Source organism: Peromyscus californicus, unplaced genomic scaffold (genome assembly GCF_007827085.1).
Source record: "Peromyscus californicus insignis strain IS unplaced genomic scaffold, ASM782708v3 Scaffold_10__1_contigs__length_136768540, whole genome shotgun sequence".
Classification (NCBI taxonomy): Eukaryota; Metazoa; Chordata; class Mammalia; order Rodentia; family Cricetidae; genus Peromyscus; species Peromyscus californicus.
Window position 1 is genome coordinate 131407865 of NW_026294391.1, and position 22677 is coordinate 131430541.

Here is a 22677-nt window from a genome sequence, read left to right on the forward strand (position 1 = left end):
ATACATAGGCACTTTGCAGTTTCCAAACCTCAGAGGTTGTAGTGTTCCCGTTGCTCAAGCAGGGTTAGAGGGGGTTTCTGGACTACCCAACCTCATTTTCCTTGGCCAGGCAGGTGGGCGGATTAGCTGTTGCTGAACTGTGTTGCCCCAGGCGCCACGCACCGCCCTCCCCGAATCGACCCCGCCCCTCCCGCCCCCCCCCCCCCCGCCTCCTCGCGTGGCCTTGTGGGTAACGCGGGGCCGCCAGTTGACAGCTAATGGCGGCGACCGCCTAATACGAGTGACCAAGCGGCTGAGCAGGGCGGCAGGGGGCGCGTCACGGAGCCTGGCCTGCCGCCGCTGCACTCCGGACTGCGGCTCACCAGAGGCGCCTGGCTTGACGAGTCATGGACAGGCCGGTGGCAGCGGCGGCCGCGGCGGCGGCGAGCTGCGAGGGCGCTGGGGGCTCGGGGCCAGGGCCGGCAGCTGGCTGGAGACCATCTCGGCTTGCGGGGGGCGCTTCGGCCGGCTCCCGGCAGCCCAGCATGGAGACCCTAGACAGGTAAGTAGGGCCCTGGACCCCACAGCCTCTCGGTGCCCAGCTCAAGGCCCAGTGTCCCCTCGCGGTTCCTGGCTCCGGGTCCAGGGCCAAAGCGGGGGTGGGCGGCTCCTCGACAGTCACTTCTAGCCTTCCCTGTCCGAGTTGTGCCCTAGGACCTGCTGGGGATTGGGCACCTGTTCCCTTCCACTCTGTGAGCTGACAGCTCCCTGAGGCCTTGGAGCTGTCAAACCTGTGCCAATACAGTAGTTCCTTGAGAACCCCTTTTCTGTTTGTGGCCCGGGCCAAGAATCCTCTCAGAGGAAATTTCGCTTGGCTTCTTGTTTTTAACATCACCTTCTTGCCTAAATCGTGTGATTTTAAGATCCAGTTTCTCTGCTGCTGCTTGGGGTGGAGACTGGGAGGTGAGACACCCCTTCCCCCCCATAGGCCACAGATCTGTCACTGATGGTAAAGATACACAGATCTGAAAAACTGAGATGGACCTCTTCTGTAATGCTTATGAGACAAGAATACAGTTGTGTACTTTACACTTTGAAGGACACAGTTCTTTTTTTCTTGGGTACATCAGTCTCCTATTTGTGAGGTAGATTTAAAATAAGTCAGTTTAAGCATACCTGCCATGTTCAACTAGGAAAGGCCACCACCCAGTCGAGTAATAACAAGAGATGGCTGGAACATCCAGTTTCCCCACTTAGATCTGCACTTGGGCAACAATTGTGATGTGGTTTAGTGAGTTTGAGCTGTTTACACTGGCCAGTCTTAGTCATTCCAGTGTGCTGAACTTTTGGGAGTTTCCAAAGACGGGTACAGGAGCAACAAGCAGCACTATCTCATTTTTCTAGTTCCGTGTTAATTACAGTATACTTTAATACATTAATCACTGAACAATAGGTTTCACTAAAACTAACCACAGTTAAGACATCCCTTAGAACCATGAGGACTTCACTCATCCGAAAGTATTCATCAACACATGAGTTCTTGACCATTCACAAAATAACAAATATAACTTTACTTTTGCTTGAAGACTGATAATTGAAATTGTATGTGGTAAGTGCTAGGCTATTGGTAAACATAGAAGTATATTCAGGTGGCAGCATAGGTCTGAATCATTTGAAGTAGCTGGGAATATGTCACCCCAATATGTCTCATTCAGTGTTTATTAGAAACTACAAGTGATCAGGTCCCACCCCCAAGAATTTTGATTTGGAAGGTTTAGGGCAGGCCCAGGAATTTGTATTTTTAAAGAACTCTATACTTCAGCCTCAATAGTGACCCATTATGCTTTGGCTATGTGGACATGTGGTACTTGATTTAATTTGAGGATATAAGATGTTAATGACGTGGGCAGTATGGAAGGAGGTCAGGCATTTGAATTGAGGAAATAATGGAAGTTACCTAATACATGGAGTAGGGAGAGCACTTTGGCCGTGAGAGCACAATGTGTACCTTTTGAGGAACTGATAAGAGAGACGGCCTGTTGTCTGTGAGAACAGGCAGACTACTTTCCTAAGAAGTTGTGTTATCATCCCTTCTCAGGATGTGTATGGTTCTCTTAACCTGCATCAGAATCATCCCAGGTGAAAATACAGATTCTTGGAGACCACACTAAATCTAGTCTGGCTTGCAAACCTAAACCAGAAGGTCTTAGACACCTATCTGGGGCTTCAATTCATAAGGCAGGAAGAGGACACAGAAGATGGATGCAGTTCAGGGAAGAGGAACTGGCATGGTAATAAGGCCGGGAGGATTTTCAAGGTACTTAGCACTTAACAGAGAAGCAGGTGAGTCTTACGCTGTGCGGACTGTAGGTGTCTCTGAGGGGTGGGCATTGTGCCCACAAGTGTCAAGGCTGCTGAAACCAAGCTTGTGAAGCAGATTTCAAAGAAAGCAGTTTAAGACATACCTGCCATGTCCAACTGGGAAAGGCCAATTGAGCATGGAGGGCAGTTGCACAAGATAACAAGCAGGGAGAAAAGAGAGCTCAGTCCTGACATCTCAACAAGCACCCATGCATGCTTTTCTTTGAGGAGTGACTCCCCCTAAAGGGAAGTTGGGCTCTGTGAGCTTGTCTTACATGTGGTCCTTGAACCTTGAGGCCTGTGTAGTCTTCAGAGTATTTCACTTCTCTTTGAGAAGAAGCTGTGGTCCTGTGAGAGGATGTGGCTTCCTAAAGGTCACAGATCTAGCTGGTGACAGAAATAGGACTTGAACCCAGACCTCCTGTTGGCGGGCCCATTATACCACTCTGTGTAACTGCTCTGACACAGGCCACTTCCTGTTGCTGATGGCAAAAACACAACAACACCAATAAACCCACCCGTTTCTCAAAACAGCACAATCAACTTTAAGCCACAAGGGAGATATTTTGGTTCACAAAACCAATCAAGAGAGGAAGAGATGGGAGTGGGCATAATTGGAGCCAAGGACTGCCTTTGAAACAGTGTTGTTAGAACTCTGTATCTCTTGTGTTTGTGTCTTTAAAAAAAAATCTCATTTGTTTTATCTCTGTGTGTTCTTCAAAGTGGTGGGAGTAGGCCTCTAGAAGTCCTGTGGTAGATCCACAGCAAGGACCCAAAAAGAATCCTGGGGCTACCTGGGCAACTCATTTATTAGTGGGGACAGGAAGAGGTGAGTCAACCCCAGGAAGCAGTGAATTGTAAAGAGGAGTGTCCTTATTAGAAGAAGGCGGTGCAGGATCTACTCAGCAGTTGATTTCCTCTAGTTGATTTTGTATATTTGCTGTCAGGGATGGGTGCTAATGGTAAAAGGGGAAAAAAAGGAAGCTTGGTGTCGTGGTTAATACCAATAAATACAGCACTGAAGAGGCAGGATTGCTGCATATACAAGGCCAACTTGGTAAATATAGAGAGTTCCAGTCTAGCCTGCACTGCAGAAAAAGACTGTCTCAAAAAAGAAAAGGAGTAGGCAATAAAGGGGACACTGGCATTTAACCCCAGTGCAGGAGGATCTCTGTGAGTTCAAGGCCAGCCTGGTCTACAGAGCAAGCTCCAGGAAAGCCAGTACTGCATAACTACATAGAGAGACCCGATTTCAAAACAAGCACACACACACACACACACACACACACACACACACACACACACACACACACCCATACCACACACAGCACGTGCAGAAAAAGAAAGAGTATATAATATTTCTCCCCTTTTCCTTATGTCCCCTAGAAATTGTGATAGAGTTTTGACTTCTACTAGGATCATGAAATCCTAGTGTATCATAGGAATTTCTACCTATTCAGCAAATATTTTACATATATTTTCAACCACAAAGACCGGGCCACCTTAATCAGAGACTACAATTAAATATATGTTCTGTCTTTCAAACACACAGGTGTGGATGTGTAATGTAAATTGCTGATTTTTTTCCCTGATGAAAGTTTACTTCCTGGTAAAGGTCCTAAGTGTCATTGGTTTTTTTGTTTGTTTGTTTGGTTGGTTGGTTGTTTTTTTTTTTTTTTCTTGTTTTGACAGATCTGGAAAGGAGTATAGTTCCTGAGGGCAAGTTTTATATCTCTCACTGCCTAGTCTGCCTATTAGTCTATTAAGTCAGTTGAGCACAGGCCAAACACTCACCAGTCATGTGACCATGGACAAACCTGGAAGCTCAGTTTTATTTTCTGTAAAATGGGTCACTGGGAGGCTGGGTAAGGCTGCCTTTTAGACCACCAAAGGGTACTATTTTCTTTTCACTGTTGTGTTTTCATATTGAGGCAGTTTTTACAACATCTGTGGGACCACCTTTAGCTCAGGATATCAGTCACTATCAGCCTGGAGCGATGGCTACATTCCTGGATATGGTGTTGCCTCAGCACATTCATTTCCTTATCTAGTCAAGTTGGCTGGTGTCTGTTCTGCCTTTTTGTCATAGCTGGTTATGAAGCCCTGACATAACAACTGGAAGAAGCTTTTGTAAGTTAAAGCATTTACAGAAATGTAATGTAGCATCATTACTTATACAAAATACCTTTTCTAGTTTGTTCTATATTAACTTATCATCAGCTTTACCCCCACTAAAAGTATACTATTTTCTAGATTTTAAACAGCCAACTTGAATTTGGGTGAATTTTGTTTGAAAATCATATGTTTGAAGGTAAATATTTCATTTTGGAATTAAATTTCTATATGCATTATGTTAATTTTCTATATATACTATATCTACCATATAATTTTGATAGAATAGAATTCTGTGATATGTTAGAGAGTAACACACTTAACTAGACAAGTATAATCATTTAAAAATTATTTATTGTATGTGTATAGATGTTTTGTCTGCATGTGTGTCTGTGCACCATGAACATGCCTGGTGCCCACAAAGGCCAGAAGAGGACATTGGATCCTTTGGGCCTGGACTTACAGAAAGTTGTGAGCTGTCATGTGGGCAATGGGAATATGAAACTGGGTCCTCTATAAAGATGGCAGTGCTCTTAACCAAAGAACTTATCTCTCCAGCCCCAACACCTACAATCTTAAAACTTTTTGGAAAAGGTTGATTGGTTCACCTAAAACTAACCTAGAACCTGTTTTATTTTCTGTTTTCTCTATATTGATTCTTATATTAAGAAGAAAAGCAACCAAATAGTTTAAGACATTGTGGTGCATATCTATAATCACAGTACTTGGGAGGTAGAGGATGGAGGATGGAGAGTTCAAGGCTATCCTCAGCTGAGTTCAAGCCAGCCTGGGCTGTACATGAGACACTGTTTTAAAAAAATAGTATCTGAGCCGGGTAGTGGTGGCACACACCTTTAATCCCAGCACTCAGGAGGCAGAGGCAGGTGGATCTCTGTGAGTTTGAGGCCAGCCTGGACTACAGAGCGAGATCCAGGAAAGGCACAAAGCTACACAGAGAAACCCTGTCTCCAAAAACAAAAAAAAAAATCTGTATTTATTTATTCTTATCCAGGACACTTTGTTTCACATAGGTTTAAAGATTTTTAATCACACTATTTCTTTTAGTCCTACAGGGTCACATGTTGAATGGTGTAAACAGCTTATAGCTGCTACAATTTCTAGTCAGATTTCAGGTTCAGTGACATCAGAAAATGTGTCCAGAGATTACAAGGTAAGTAACATTGAGTGTTTAATTCATATTGGTATAATAATGTACCCAAGAAGCTTTGTAGTTTTAGTTTACATGAGCCTTTGATTGCTTGATGTTAAATTACCCTTTGGGAGTGGCAAGGACAAAGGTACTCTAGTGTTCAATCTGAAATATAGAAGGAAAATATTACCTATGTCTCTTGTTTGTGGTTATAGTTTTATAATTGACACGAAAAATTGTCCTAAGGTTTTGAATAATTAAAAAAAATCAAGCTCTGTTTTATCATGTGTAGTGGGCATAATAGAGCATGCTTGTGACATGCCAACAGTTGCAAGAGAGTTTGAAGCTAGCCTATTCTCTACAGAAAAAATTCAAGGCCAGGGTGGTTACAGAGTGAGACTCCCATCAAACAGCAGGCAAACAAAAAGAAACATATTTGCTTACTTTGTTACTATTTTGTGTAGAAATCACATCGTGATGGACATTCCTTTACTTCACAAACATGTTTTTGTATTTAAGTATTGCATTTGAGTATTCATTATTATATGGATACTTCATTCTAAACCACTTACAACACAAAATGGGACAGCCTCATTTTTCATGCCTTACTGGTGTGAGAAACCTTTATTTATTTTAAAAGTTGGATTCCCTGCATAGTCTTAAGATTAAGAGTGAGCGGTTTCTTGGTGGCACAGACTAGTTCCTAGCACTGTCTTGGAGCGTAATACATACTCAGTAACTAGTTATTGAATGAAAGAACAAGCAAAAATCTCAGGTATTCCATCTTTGTTCAACCTACAAACTAATGTTTTGATTCCAATAAGCTGTTAACAGATATACTAAGTGAAACTGTTGATATTTTCTTTGTGTTATCTTGAATTTTGTTTTGGTTTGATCTGGTTGTTTTTGCCTGATAGGAATGAGTGAATGTTTCACAACCATACATGGAATACATTCAGTTATCAGTGATCAGCTCTCAGAAGCTAGCAAATCTCACAAATAGTTCAAGAGCTTCAGCCAACATCCTACTTCTTCATAACTGCTCCTTGTTGAGGACTTTTAACATCCTCTCCTTGTTAGATCAGAACACAAGTTCAGAAACAGACTCCAGCACCTGTGGTTGAGATTTGCTCTTATGCTGTCCACTTCACCAAGCCAGCAGTTGCCATTGATTATGCTTACCAAAGATTGTAGACTAGTAGAAATGGGATAACCTGCCACTCGAAGACTGGTAGTATATCTCTTAATAGTGTCTCCAGTTTCTGATTTTCATGCATGGTGACAAGGGAGCATCTGAGGCTGTTGGTCTTCAAAACCTAATCAGGAAGCCACTCTGTGTACGGTTGGGAGATGCTGGTAGCCTGTTGCCCCCACTTACCTGAAAGTGTCCATTGAAGGACCCCTGTCAGCAGAGGATAGTGCTCATACTTTGGGATGATTTTCTTTATTGCCTATTAAAAGTTAACTGTAAAATTTTCATTATGGCTTAATGGTGTCATGTGCGTTCTGCACAAGAGTAAATGCAGCTAGTTATGGTGGCACACTTCAGTAATCTCATCATTTGGGAGGCTGAGGCAGGATGATCAACTCTAGTTCAAGGCTGACCTGAGCTACATACTGAATTTACTGCTAACCTGGGATACTGTCTGAAAATACTAAAACAAATAACAAATATGATTGAATGTTGACCAGCTTTCTAATGTATATGTTCACTGGATCTTTTACATGAAATAACTAAAGTTTTATCAATTTCAATCTATTTGCAAATTTTGTGTAGCAGAATAAGCTCATGCTAAAATGGTTTAATAGTTGCTTTTCATAAAAAATAAGGTTTTCATATATTTCGAAAATTGAAGTTTAAGTTCCTACATCAGATCATAGTGAAAGCTTTTGATGGATTATTGTAAAATATCATGTTTTATAACTAAATCTACAAAGTTGACATTAAGTTTGTAATTTGTGAGTTATATCTTCTTCAAAGAATTATATTTTAAATAATAAAAGCATAAAATATTCCTAAACTACACAAACTCTTATACATGCTACTGATAAAATTCAGAGTAACCATTTGGGGTTTTGGAAACTCTCTGGCATAGGAGTCATGGCATAGAGTTGGACCTAAAGGTTCAGATACAGTTTCAGGAGGATTGAAGTTGCAGCCATTAATAGATAAAATTTGACATTATTTATTGTGTAAATATCTTATTGAAAACACATACAGATTTGGTGCTGACTCCTCTCTCCTCCCTCCTCCTCTTAGGCCTTCTCTTCTTTCAGGTGCCCTCCCCTTCTCTATTTCTTTCCTCTCAAATATACTCCTCTTTCCTTCTCTCCTTCCTTCCTATTACTTCCCTCTCCTCCCCCTTCTCTTTCTACTCCCCTCCTCTCTTCTCCCCTCTACCCTGTCGTCTTTCTGTTCTCCCCTTCCCTCATCTCTCCTCTCTTTCAGTCCTTTCCTCCCCTCTTCCTTTTCCTTTTTTCCCTTTCCTCCTGTCCTGTCTCCTCTCCCTCTCTTCCCCTCCCTCCTTTCTTTCTCTGCCCTCTCTTTCCCATACTCTCCTTTCCTCTTCTCTCCCTCCCCTTTCTCTTCTGTTTCTCTCCCTCCTTCTTTCTCTCCTCTCTCCTCACCTCCCTTCCCTTTCCATCCATTTCTCACTGTACCTCCCTCCCTTCTTCTCTTCTCACCTGTTTGCCCTTTTCTCCCATGATTTGCCTCCCTTTTCTTCTCTCATCCCTGTTTTCTGTTTTCTTTTCTTCCTCCTGCTTCTTCACCCTTTCTTTTCCTTTCCCTCCCCTCTTCAACCCTTTCTTAGTCTATTCTCCCCACTCTACCCCTCCCATTCTTCTCTACCCTCCTTTCTGTGTTTTGTTCCTTTTGCATCTCTCCTTTCCCATTTGTTCTTCCCTTCTCCACTGCCTTCCCTGTCCTTGAATCTAATCTCCACATTTCCTTCTCCTTTCCCCTCTGCTCTTTTCCTTTCTCTTCTCCTCCCCTCTTTAGTCCTCCTTCCCTCCTTTCCTATCCCTCATCCCCTCCCCTTTCTCATGCTCTCCTTTCTCTCTCCCTTCCCATTTTATTCCTTCTTCTCCTCTCTACACAAAGTCCACATCTTCATGGCTCTTCCCTCTAGTGTATTGGGAGTACAGGTGTGTACTATACCTAGTCTCCTACAGTTCTTATGCGCATGGAAAGACCAATGTTACAAGTGTATGTAGTTACAGCAAGCTCAATTTGTAGAGGTAGAATTGTGAAATGAGAGGTATTTGGCAGACATTGTCACACCTGAAAAGGTAGACAGATACTACTAGTTAATAAATGCTTACATTAATACCAAGCCATCCTAAAAAATTAACCTGATAATTAACATTATTCGAAGAAATGTAATAAAATGTTTTCTTTTATTTTTATCCTCCCTTTGCCAGCTCGATTGCTTTCATTTAACCAGGCCAACCTACAGAAAAAAATCTTGAGGGTGGGTTTGTGAATATGATCAAAATACATTGTATGAAATTCTCAAAGAATTAATGAAGACATTATTTCAAATTTTCTCCTTGAATTTGTAAAAAAAAAAAATTAATACCATGATCTGAATGTAATTTTCATAGAGTAGATGCAGTAATACTTTTAGAAATTATACTGAAATATTTCCAGGGACTCAAATATTCTATTGAGTAGAAATGACTCAACCAATCATAACTTCCATTATTTGGAAAGTACAACTTGTGCAGGAAGAGGGAGTTTTATGGAGTAGTACAAACAGTACTGGCTAGCTCTATGACCTTGTGTAATCTCTCAGTGTGCAAACTTGTATAGTCTTTGGGGTTTCCTTAACTGTAATGCTGAAAGATTCATGATCAGATTTTAAGTGTCTAAATGCCTTTATTTCTAGAATGTTTTTCAATTATGTTTTGTTCAAAAGGACTTGATTCCGGTCTGCTTCTACCAGTTAGTGTACTATGTGACCATCTTGCTTCTTCTGGATCTAGCATTATCATTATCATTTCTCTGTTCCTCTGCTGTCTTTTTACTCCCCTTACCCTGTGCACACAGTAATCCCTAGATTTCATCTTTAAATAGTGTAAACTATAAAAAAAGGAGAAAATTGGGAGGGCTGTATATAAATTTTCTCCCCTTTCTTAGTTTAGACTATTTGGCAAAGAAATCTAGGTATTGTTGAACCAGGAGTGTGCTGTAATTAGTCTCTGGATCCTCAAAAGAAATTTCCAGAAAGACTTTGGAGGGAAGGGGGAAACAGTGTATGGGGAGCACTTTATTATGCTTGAATTAGGTCTTGGTTCATGTTTCCTGAGTTGGGTGCTAATCTATGAAAATGGAAGCTTGAGCATGCCCTTTCAGGATCCACTGTCATAATCTATGGCTGAAAACCTGGCTACATGACTTATTAATCATAGGTTGCAGACTCAGATGCCTACATGGGACAGTTAACAAGGAAGGCAAATATAGGAGAGAGATGTGGAGAATTGAAGGTATAATATGTCCCTATAGAAGCACTTTTACAAAGCCCCATTATTATCTGTCTGAACAATAGCTGTCTAGTTTTAAATCACTATAGTAGATGAGAAAAGATGATCATTCTATGAAAAGGAATTATGTTTTTAAAATGTAGAGACTTGCTTTTCTGCTTCTGCAAAGGTAGAGCAAATGGATTTTTCTTTTTCACACTGAATATAACTAAAATATCTGGAAATGGTCTATAAAATAACACAGGAACAACCTGAAGTACAGTAAAGTAATGAAGAAAAACTGGCCAGAATTCTCAATACCCCCAAATTGACAAGCTACAGAACAGGAGAGAGTATATTTGAGAACCTCAAACTGATAAACACTAATATCTAGAATACATAAAGAATACTCAAAACTTAACAGTGAAAATGAACAAAAGGTATGAGGCTTTTCACTAAAGAAGCTCATGAAAAGTTCATCAACATCATTGTAATAGAGGTAAGGGGTGGACTTGCAAATTAAAGCCATGCAGAGATATCACCACATGCCTGTCAGGATGATTAGAATATTGGTCAACAATAAAAAAACAAATAGTGATATACTCCTCAACTGGGATGAATCTTAAGAGAATTACATTGACTAAAAAAAATACAGTGCTCTTTTGTGAAAATAAAGCTCCCAAGACATACACTGGGAGACTACCTAGGCTCCTCCTGACTTAAGGCACTGCTATCTCCTCTGGCTTACATCAGAATCTAATTCCAGCAGGAAGGAAATTTCTATGTGTATCTGAAAGGGCTCATTTCAGGAGAAGAGCAAAGGGAGCCAGAGAGAAACATACCCCTAAGACTTTGAGGCAAGCCCATGCATACCTCCTAACACTCTCCTGTCTTGGTCACCAAGGATTTCCTTATAGTAGCTTAAGAATCATGTGAGCTTAAAAATGGGTTACTGTCTCTTTCCAAACTGTCCAGCTATTTTCTTCCAATAGCAAAGACACTAACAAGAAGTTCTGCCATCTGTCTGTTAGACTCTGCCTCTATTTTGTTCTACAGTAGTTAAAAAAAATTATTGTGAAGGCTTCCTTCTAGTGTTCATTTCTTGCTGTTTGTCCCTTTACCAAGAATCAGGACAAATGTGAAAATACTACAACATACTGGAGTAGATGAGTGGAGATAGAGGAAGAAGAGAGGTGGCTGACAGGGTGCTGATGGTTTCTTCAACAAACCTAAATCAAGTTAAGAGATCCTATGTGTACTGCAGAGAGATCAAAGTGGGCTTTCTGTTTTAATTGTCAGACCCCACACTGAGATTCCATAAAAGGGCAGAGTTGTTAGGGGAGCAGATGTGGGGCAGGAATACCAGGGTTTAACTAGCAGCTCTGCTACCTTAAGTTTAGTCAGTTTTTTCTTTTTTTTTTATTTATTCTTCTCTCAAACATTACATCCCTACCACAATTTCCCCTCCCTCTTTTCCTCCCAGTCTTTCCTTCCCCCTCCCTTCTCCCCAGGATCCACTCTGTAACATGAATTGCTAAATGGTTTTATTAATAAAAAACTCGGAGCCAGATATTGGGGTTAAAACCTGAGAGATCAGAGGAATAGTAAAAGGGACTCCAACCTCACCTTACCAGCCCTCAGTCTCCAAAGAGACCTATTTCCTGTATACCCATGTCTATATGCCTTTTTGTTCTGCCATCTCATTTCCTCTCTCTGCCCAGCAATAACACTTCCTATCTGTCTGTACAGACCTCCAGACCTCTATGGTTAGTACTGGGATTAAAGGCATGTGTCACCATGCTTGGCTCTGTTCCCCAGTGTGGCTTTGAACTCATAGAAATCCAGGTGAATCTCTGCCTCCTGAATGGTAGGATAAAAGGCATGTGCTACCATTGCCTGACTTCTGTGTTTAATATAGTGGCTGACTTTTTTCCTCTGATCCTCAGATAAGCTTTATTGGGGTACACAGATATAATATCACCACATTTCCCATTTTTGTCTACTATAAAAAAGATCTAACTAATATAAGAAAAACTATATACAATAAGCACAATAACTATATACAATATATACAAGCACTAAGTACATCAACAATGTCTAGTCCATTTGCATTTGACAAATTCAGAGAAAATATTCCATTATCTATCCTATTTTGATGAGTCCAAAATGTACCTAATTCACTTTCTATCCTAACTTATATTACCAACTGAAAACTATCTTTTGATGTCTTTCAAACTTAGACACTTTACACCTCTTAATGAGTTTCTTTTCTGAAATTATTAACAAAGAGAACTGTAGCTACAACTATCTAATCTTCATCTCCCTCAGAGACCGGAGAAGGAATTAATGTTATCTAGTAAAACAGGAAGTGCAAACAAGCAACTTCCAAAAAAATGTCAGTTATAACAAAAACAGCCCACTGCCTGGACAGTCACCTGATGTTTCTCTGCAATGTTGGGCATCATCTTCAGCCTACAGGCTTAGCATATCTGATAGATTCATTTGTGAAGCAGGATTTTCTAAAGAGCCTTCCTTGCTTTTCTTGGCAAGGATCACCAGCCCTTTGTTTTGTGACCTGCTTGTCCATTTTGAACAGCATACTGTCAGCAGTCGATGCAAAGGCACTTTCTTGCCCAGTGGCTAATTTTTGCCGCAATGAAAGTAAACTCCATGTGAAGTGACTTCAATGCCCATCTTCTCTGAAGTAGATTGGTACTACCTGGAGCAAACATGTCTCATTGTCATAAAAAAGGAAAAAAAACTATGATATTAAAATATCTTAAATGCCATATTCTATAGATCTCTGAAATGTTTGAAGATGACCTATGTATCTAAAATATATCTCTGCTTGACCTTGAAAACATACCTAATATGACTACAAGTTTGATTGTAATGACTAACTACTAACTTACAATTCTTTATATCCTAAATAGTTGGTAATAATAACGTTCAAGGACTAGCAAATTGCATTACATTGCTAAATGAACTGTATAGGTACAATACTTTGAACAAGATTAGAAATGTATGTACAGTATTTTCTAACAAAATCAATCTCAAATTTGTATCCATAAACAAAATTTGTTATACAATATACAAAATCCAATCCTATATAAAATATTTAAAATTAGTAGTTGGCATTCAGTAATCTACTTTTATATCTTATCATATCTATATCCTCTTTTTTTTAAAACAAGAACCCTGAATCTAATTTCCTTTGTTTAGCCTTTTCCCTGACCTTTAACAATAACAACTTGTAGCCAACCAACCTAAACAATGACATTTATCCAAAACTCATAGAATGACCAAAGACCACCCACCCCACCTCTTGGGAATGTGGGCATTGTGTTCTTAAAATTACTTCCTGCTGTCTGGGGGTGAAGGCATCTTTAGGAGATCCCTAAAAAGAAAAAATTTTGGGTTAATTATCAAGTCCTGGGAGAGGTAGCTGTATCATTTGTTGTCCAGTCTCTGTATAATGGGAAAATGGAGGGCTTGTTTCAAGTCCTTGCTTGAATAGTCTGTGAGGCTGGATCATCTCAGCTAGCCATCTTGAAATTGTCCTGAGCAGTTTGTAGTCCAAAGCCAATCTTTGGGTGATGTTGGTCAGCTTAGCAGTATTATTATTGTTTATGTGGAATCATTGTTGCAGGGCACTATCATCTTTTTTGGAGACTTTAAATTTGCTGTTAGGCTTGGTCATGATTTCCAATAGGTCAATTTACTATTCTTCTTGGGACATATTTTTTTTCTGGATGATTTGTCCTTTTTCTTCAGATGTCTCATTTGTCCAGTATTCTTCAGATTCCTTAGCCTTCATTCTCCTAAAAGACAAAAACAAAAACCCATCCCCAACCCTAACTTTGGGTAGGTTTCCTTTTGGCAAGTTATATCTGACCAAGTGAAAAGCATTTGTTAGTGGTATAAGTTAATTTAAATTGGATGGTCTTGCTGGTTAATGAACATTCACCTCTTCTGATTAAGAGGTCTCTCTTGTTCAAATCAAACCTTTAAAATTTTGATGGTATCCATAGCTTTTCTTCTCCTGTAGAAACAAAAGCAAAATCTTATCCCCAATGTAACCCATATCCTGGTTTCCATTCTGAGGTCAGCAAGTCTTTAAAGTATATAGGCTGATTTAATTCTGTAGTTTTTTTCTATTATCCAATGTCTCTCTGAAGCTGTTGTTCCTTTCTCATTAGCATTGAGAAAATTCAAAGTTGACAGAGCATTATGTAATGTATTTCTGGAAATTTTTGTTACTCCTTTCTGTTTATTTAGCACATCCTTTAGAGTTCTGTTTGATCCTTCTATGACTGCTTGGCCTGTAGGATTATGAGATTTACCTGTATATGATTTATATTGTAATAAGCAAAAAACTGTGTCATTTTACCAGAGACATATGCTGGAGCATTGTCAGTTTTAATTTGTGTAGGTATACCCATGATGGGGTAACTTCTAGCAAATGTGTGATTACCAAATCAGCTTTTTCAGACTTCAAAGCAGTTGCCCACTGAAATCCTGAATATCCTATGGTATACATATTTCAATTTTTCCAAATTTGGCAAAGTGAAACACATCCATCTGGCAGATTTCATTCCTCTGAGTACCCTTTGGGTTACATCCGGCTGGTAATGGAGTCTGATTGTAAAATTAACAAGTAGGACATTTGCTTACAATTTCCTTGACTTGTGGACAGGTGTTGCTAGAGTTTTCCTGCCTGGCCCACAGTCAGGACAAATCTCTCTCGCCTGCCAGTCCCACAGCTGCTCAGACCCAACCAAGTACACACAGAGACTTACATTGGTTACAAACTGTATGGCCGTGGCAGGTTTCTTGCTAACTGTTCTTAAAGCTTAACTTAATCCATTTCCATAAATCTATACCTTGCCACATAGCTCGTGGCTTACCGGCATCTTCACATGCTGTTTGTCATCGTGGCGGCTGGCAGTGTCTCTCTGACTCAGCCTTCCACTTCCCAGCTTCATTCTCCTCCTTGTCCCGCCTACACTTCCTGCCTAGCCAATGGCCAATCAGTGTTTTATTTATTTACTAATCAGCAACACATTTGCCATACAGAACATCCCACAACACTCCCCCCCCTTTTTTTTTCAAAAAGGAAGGTTTTAACCTTAACAAAGTAAAATTACATATAATTTGGGAATTTTGGCGTAGCTTCTCTTACTACTTCCTGCTGGAGGGGGGCGCTGTATCTTATGGGGACACAAAGAAAATTTTAGGATTATGGAATAGTCCATGAGGCTGTATTGTCTGAGCCAGTTGCCTTCAAACCATTCTGGATGTTGGCTCATCTAGGCCATGGTGTCATCAGAGACCTTTCAGGGGGTCTTGGCTGGTCAAACCTGATGTATCTTAATCTGGAACAAATCCATAGCCTCTGACTTTCTGTGGAACCAAAAGCAGAGTCTACTTTCCAAAGCAACATATCCTTATATCCAAATTTTGAAGTCAAGGTACCTTTAAAATATATATATTGGTTTAACTCAACAGCTTTTACAATCAAATGTTTTTCTGCAATTAAAAATCCCAAAGACAACACAATCCAGATTCTCTGTGTAATATTCATCTTCACGTGGCTTATTTTTTTTTATTAATTTTACTGTCTCTTTAAAGACTTTATTTTTTAAAACTATGTATTTGTTTCTATAACTGTATATATCACCCTTTTTGTCTCTTTCAAGTCTACATATATTTTACACACATTGTAAACAATTACATCTGAATCTGTCTTATTGTGAATCTCTTGCTTTAAACTGCAGCAGCTGTGGCTGCTGGCTCCGCCCACCTCAGCTTCCCAACATGCCGGTGGTTTACCACCAGCATTGGGAGCTATCGTGGGTCTATGCTTTTATCCAAGCAGCATGTAGCCCAGAAACCTCTTTTTTTGGTTTTGTACTAGCAAAGGCTAAATCTACCACGCAGCTTAATGTGCCACTTGCAGAGGCCTCATTCCCGCCATATGGCGGCAGGTCAGGGTGCACACTAGGAACCCACAAATAGCTCAAACCGGCAGCTGCCACTCATTTGAGAGAGACAATTAGGAAGATGTTTTTAGGTCCGTTTTAGACTCTTTTCTCAGGTTTTTAGGTGGAAACTCTTGCCACCACGTTGGACGCCATTTGTTGCTAGAGTTTTCCTGCCTGGCCCACAGTCAGGACAAATCTCTCTCACCTGCCAGTCCCACAGCCACTCAGACTCGACCAAGTAAACACAGAGACTTACATTGGTTACAAACTGTATGGCCGTGGCAGGTTTCTTGCTAACTGTTCTTAAAGCTTAAATTAATCCATTTCTATAAATCTATACCTTGCCACGTGGCTCGTGGCTTACCGGCATCTTCCATGCTGTTTGTCATCGTGGCAGCTGGCAGTGTCTCTCTGACTCAGCCTTCCACTTCCCAGCTTTATTCTCCTCCTTGTCCCGCCTACACTTCCTGCCTAGCCAATGGCCAATCAGTGTTTTATTTATTTACTAATCAGCAACACATTTGCCATACAGAACATCCCACAGCAGACAGGTTATAGAAAAATTCTTTTTTAAACCTTTACTATTGATATGATTTATTTTTATGAAATTCTGAGGCCTCCAGCACATTTCCTATTAATAATTTATCTGTCTCATCATTACCTTGTGCTAGAGGTCCTGGCAGACCCTATGGAATCAGATGTGAGTTATATATAAGGGATGCTTTCTATTCCTGATTATATCTTGTAACTGAATAAATAACAAAGTTAATTCTGACTCATCAGGAATAAATTCTGCAGTCTCAATATATCAGACCACTCTTTCAGCACACTGAGAGTCAGTAACTATATTAAGTTCTGAAAAATCTATTAATACCATCAGAATAGCATACAATTCTGATTTTGAACTGAATTATAAGGACTTTGAACCACTTTACTTAAATTGTCTGATTTATAACCTGCCTTTCCTTGTTTGTTTGCATCTGTATAAAATGTAGGGGCTCCAGATATTGCAGTTTCCCATACAATGCGAGGGAGGATCAAATCAACTCTCTTTATAAGTTGAATTCTATCACTTTTGGGATATTTGCTGTTAATCTCTCCAAAAAAATATTGCAAGCTCTTTGCCAAGGTTCACTTTCTGCCCATAATTTGTCAATTTCATTCTTACTTAAAAGTATGACAATTTCTTCTGGGTCTATTCCTGCTAATTGATGGAGTCTCAATTTTCTTTTTAAAATCAAGTCAGAAATCTTTTCCACATAAGTTTTTAATTTTTTACTCTGTTTATTTGGTAGAAATATCCATTGCAACATAATATCTTCCCTCCGCATTAAAATTCCTGTAGGAGAATGCTTAGAGGGTAAAATAAACAAAATGCAATCAAGCTTTGGATCCACACGATCCATATGTGCATCCTGTATTTTCTTTTCCACTAAAGCCAGTTCTCTCTCAGCTTCTACTGATAATTCTCTTAGACTATTTAAGTCCCTGTAACTCTCTATGGTTTTGAACTAATTACTCCGTTCATAATTTTTTACCCTAACAACAGTTTGAAGATGGGAAATGTCTCTAAATAATCTTTGAAAGTCATTAAGAGTCCGTAATTGATGTCTCCTATTTTGCACCTTTTTTGATCTAATTTTTTGTAAACCTATTTTATATCCTAAATATTTAATATAATCTCCTCTTTGTATATTTTCAGGGGCAAGGGTAAAAGGCATGTGCTACCATTGCCTGACATCTATGTTTAATGTAGTGGCTGTCTTTTTCCTATGATCCTCAGATAAGCTTTATTTAGGTACACAGATAAAATATCACCACACCACCCCTCCTCTGTTTCCTTTCCGAAAAGGGCAGGCTTCTCAGGGATATCAACTTAATACAGCATAACTAGTTATACTAAGACTAGGCACAAACCCCCATATTAAGGCTAGATGAAGCAACCCAGTAGGATGAAAAGATTCCCCAAAGCCAACAAGACTGTCAGAGAGAGCCCCTGCTTCCACTGTTAGGAGTCACACAAAAACACCATGCTACTCAACTGTAACATATATGCAGAGGACCTAGGTCAGACCCATGCAGGCTCCCTGATTGTTGCTTCAGTCTCTGTGAGCCTTTTGTGAACCCTGCATAGTTGATTCTGTGGGCCATGTTCTCATAGTATCTTGACCCCACTGGCTTCTACAATCCTTCTTACCCTCTATAGTTTACCAAGCTCTGCTTAATGTTTGGCTGTTGGTCTCTGCATCTGCTCCCATCAGTTGCTGGATCAAGCCTCTCAGGCTCCAGTCTACAAGTATAGCAGAATATCATTAGGAATCACTTCATTGACTTTTTAAATTTTTTTGGCCAGTTTTCTTAACTGTGCCTTTCTTTTCTCATCAAAGAACTGGGGTAAGGAATAGTTATTATCTCTCAGCTAGCCTAAAAATAAAAACAGTTAATATTTATCAGGTGTTCAGAGAAGTGGCTTGAACATAAAAGACTCAAGTGTCTTTATGACAGAACTCCTGCTGAAGGAAAACACTGGAAGAAATAACATGAACTTTAGACCCATAGAGACTGGGAAGAGGGAGGTAGTAGCTTGAGAAAGTTTATTTTCTCATCTGAAAGGAGAGATCAATAAACACTGTTTTAAAGTGCTGTTATCAGGAAGTAAGGCAAAGTCAGTGATAGTGATGGAGATAATGGTTAGAAGAATTAGAAATATGCCTACTCAAGTGGGGTGGTCCTGAATGAAGCTCTAGGTGGGGAGCCTTTCAGTTTTGAGGCTTTTATTACCAAAAGCCTCATATTCCTTTTATTTACTTTCTGCTAACTTTGTTGAGGTACAGTTAAGAAGTGATAAACTTTACATATTTAAAGTATATAACGTAATAAACTTTGATATTTGAATGCATCCCTCCAAAAGCCAGATTTTTTTTAAGCTTCTTAACCCAAAAAGTCTCTGCTTAGGAACTTAGGGGCTTTAATTCATTTTGAAGAATTTCATCAGTTAATTTAGAACACCTTTTTAACTGCAAAAATTTTCTTTCTTGTTAATCTTTTCTTTGTTTTTGAGAATTCCAATGTATAAAATGGCATATGATCACATCTGCTTCTATCTCCCTTCTCCAGCTCTTCCCCATGTACTCCCAACCACATGTCTTTTTTTTTGATAACTTACTATGGGGTAAAGGTGCTCATAGATACATGGTTGTGGGGTCATCCACTGGAGCATAGGATACTTACAGTGGTAATATCCTCAATGAAAAATGATTCTCCCTCCCTCAGCAACTATCTACGTTAATCTCTCTGCCAGTTTGGTGTGGGACCTGGCAGTATCCATGGCAGTATTTTAATTGGCTTTACCTTGTATAAGTCATGTGCAGGTAACTGTGATAGCCATGTCATGTCCATAACACAGCATTTAACAGCACTCTTTTCACCCTCTCAACCTCTTACATTCTTTCCACCTCTTCCTCACAGTGTTCTCTGAGCCTTGGTGGCAGAAAAGGGTATGGTAGAAATAGATGTCCTATTCAGGGCCAAGCACTCAGTATCTTATTCTCAGCACTTTGATCAGTTACATATCTTTCTATTGACTATTGTTCACTGCAAACAGAAGCTTCTCTAAGGTTGAGAGCAGAATAGGTCTATGGGTATAAATATAATACTTAGAAGGCAATTTGTTAGCATGACCACTTAGGAAAAGAATAATAGCAAGTTCTACATTAGGGCCTATAAACTTACCAGCCATGGGATCATGGGATTTTGACTAGGATTCCAGAACCAGGAATGAAATTCCCTCCTGTGGAGCAGACCTCAAATCTAATCAGAAAACATTCAGTTACTCCATAACAGTCATGCCACTATTGCACTAGTGAGCATATCCTTTTAAGTAACTTGATACTTTAGTATGCTGGGTCCAGCACTGGGTAATTTGATGTCTTTTCTCCCTACATCATCAGCCTGCTTAGCACCTTCTGGCACTAAGGAAGTAAGTTTTCTGAGAGTTTGAGAATGATTTTTTATGTTTTACAGCCAGAGTGTGTGGTGTTGACATGGGAATAGCTTCTGTAGCCTGTATTCCCATTCAGGTGTTCTTCTCTCTCTTTAGTAAATCCATAAAGCTAATAACCTGGCAATTTTTCTTTTTGATGACATGTTTCTCATTCAACATCTAGTGGTTAGATACTAGCACTGGAGACTTTGCAACAGGGTACAGAAACATTGAACTACTACTGAAGACCGTTACAACTGTTTGTTTTTCTAAGGTTCTGTCCATGTGTGTTGTTTCTTTTGGCTAGAGCTTTCCCACACACAGGCTGCATGTTTAGTTAGGATTCACAGGCCACAGGCACAGGAATAATACTGCTGAAGTCAGTGTCTTTCAGTTAAATAAAGCAGGATTTCACCTCTTTTTCAGGGACATGCACTACCTCTTCCTCCCTTGAACTTCCTCTTTGCTGCCATGTCCATCAGAGAGGGCACCCCTGCTTCTAGTGGGGTAACCAAATCAGAGAGTTGAATCCTAGAGTCCCAGTCAAAATTTGAAATTTAAATAGAAATCAGATTAAGGTGTGTGATTATCTCACTGTTAGGATACTGAGTTCATATATAGCTAAACCATGTTCTGGATCCAGTTTGGGGTTTTCTGGTTTTGAGGGCTTGTCTAAGAGCCTGACTCCCTTTTTATATCATTGCTTCTATATGGAAAATAGCTTCAGTTTTCTAGACAGGAACAACATTTACTTTTGAAATGCAGCCTGTTCACAATAACCTGTGAAAACACTTGCTGGAAAAGATTTGTGTTTAAAACAGTGAGGGAGATACATTTCTCCAAATTAGATACTTCCCTGAAAATCCCAGGACAAATGTTTTAGGATTGACTTACTATTGAATGAAACTTTGAGAGTAAATATGTTGTAGAGGATTAAAATATGTCTTAGGGACTAGGCTGTTGAATCTAACGGCATCTTTCACAGGTCAATAAGAATATTTCCACGATGATGATGTTCTCTATTTTAACTAACAGGTTTTCAGGCGGCCTGATACCAGGGTAAGGATATTTGGCTTTTGGCAGATGGGCCTCCTACTTATACATGTCTGTGCTTTATGGAACACTTGGTCTGTTTAGTGTTCTTTACCTTCTCACTGGTTTTTATGAGTCACTCTGATCAATTTGTTCTGCTGTGTCATAGCTTTAAATGTTCACTGGAAATGCTTTGTTTGCTGCAGTTTTTTAAGTGTGCAGTAAAAACCTATGTGTGTGAAGGCAGGATGCAAAAATTGTTACCAGTTTGCTGTACTGGCTTTCTTCATACCACATGAATTCTGACCCAATGGATGGTCATGGCTGGTGTTATATGTCTAGGTCTATGTGGGCCTGTTTTAAAAAAATATACTTTTAATTGAAACAGAATTATGTCACTTTCCTTCCTCCATCCCTTCGCAACTATCATCCTTTGAACTTCTCCTATGTCCCCCCACTCTTTTGGAGTTGATAGAAACTCTTTTTCTTTGATTATTATTGTTTTACACACACACACACACACACACACACACACACACACACACACACACACGCACGCACGCTTGTTGTGTGATTCATGCTAAGGAACTTAGCAAACAAAAAAGTGATCATTTGTTGTCCATCCAATCTAAGATTTTAAGTCATGCTTATGTTTGCATGTTCAATCAAAAAAAAAGTTTAAGTGTTAATCTTGAAGCAAGATTTACAAATATCAGTATTTTTAAAAATACAGATATACTGAATTGTAGCTTATGTTTCTCTCATGATTTTCCTTCCCTCTATTTCAGAATATTCATAAAGCAAGACAAAGATTGATAATTTGCATGCATTTAACGCCTAGTGTCAGCCATGAAAAATTAACCTATTTTCATTAAATGGAAACAATCTGGATTTTCATAGTATGATTTAATTACTTCAATTTGAAATTTGTAATCTTACTGAAGCCAGTGAAGTTGTACAGAAATAACCAGGTTAAGTAAAATTCTTACTATACTAGTTGGTTTACCATCTTACCTTATTTTCTTTGGCTTGTGAGACTCGTTTTCTTTCATTGATTCACACAGTTAAATATTAGTGTTTGGCTTTGTATTTGCATGGACTTTGAAATACTGTATGAATTTTTTTGAATATCCATTAATTTTTCTTTTTTAACATTTAAAAAATCACAGAATGATTCTGTTGTCTTTGTATGTAAAAATTTAGATATTTCAACAAAACAGGCTGCATTTAAAATCTACATTGCCATAATTCTGAGTATAAAAATGTGTTCTGTAATTACTGAAATTTATTGACCAAATTGTAAATGTGTGAAGTAATAAATTATTTCAAAATTTGATACTTCTTCTGTTGCCTTAATAAATATAGCCATTTGAACCAGTTTCATAAAGTAAAACTATTAAATTTTAATATTTTCACTATTAGAAATTTGATACCACTTTAAAAGAGGATTATAATCCTTTCGTGTTAAGCAATCATGTTCTTTCTACCACCTATTGAGTCAATAGTACAGTTTTTAAACTTTCAAAAGAGAATTGATTTTATGAAGAAATTAAGAAAAGCATACCTTTAAACAGAATAAAATGAAGAATATGTGGCATTTAAGTTTTTTTAAG

At 39.2% G+C, this 22677-nt stretch overlaps 1 protein-coding gene across 13 annotated transcripts in view; it reads left to right on the plus strand.

The window, feature by feature from the left end:
* Positions 1 to 216: 216 nt before the first annotated feature.
* Mtmr1 (myotubularin related protein 1) overlaps positions 217 to 22677 on the plus strand; it is a 90062-nt gene continuing 67601 nt past the window's right edge. For 3 of the 13 annotated variants that reach the window (XM_052740760.1, XM_052740691.1, XM_052740725.1), the window contains exons 1-3: positions 218 to 541; positions 5518 to 5623; positions 21068 to 21091. In XM_052740760.1, coding sequence (XP_052596720.1) covers positions 387 to 541; positions 5518 to 5623; positions 21068 to 21091 — 285 coding nt within the window. In that variant the 5' untranslated portion in view covers positions 218 to 386. Of the gene's footprint in view, positions 542 to 4593; positions 4652 to 5517; positions 5624 to 21067; positions 21092 to 21852; positions 22036 to 22677 lie in introns of all 13 variants that reach the window. The other 10 variants (XM_052740697.1, XM_052740732.1, XM_052740703.1 and 7 more) reach the window with 7 other exon arrangements.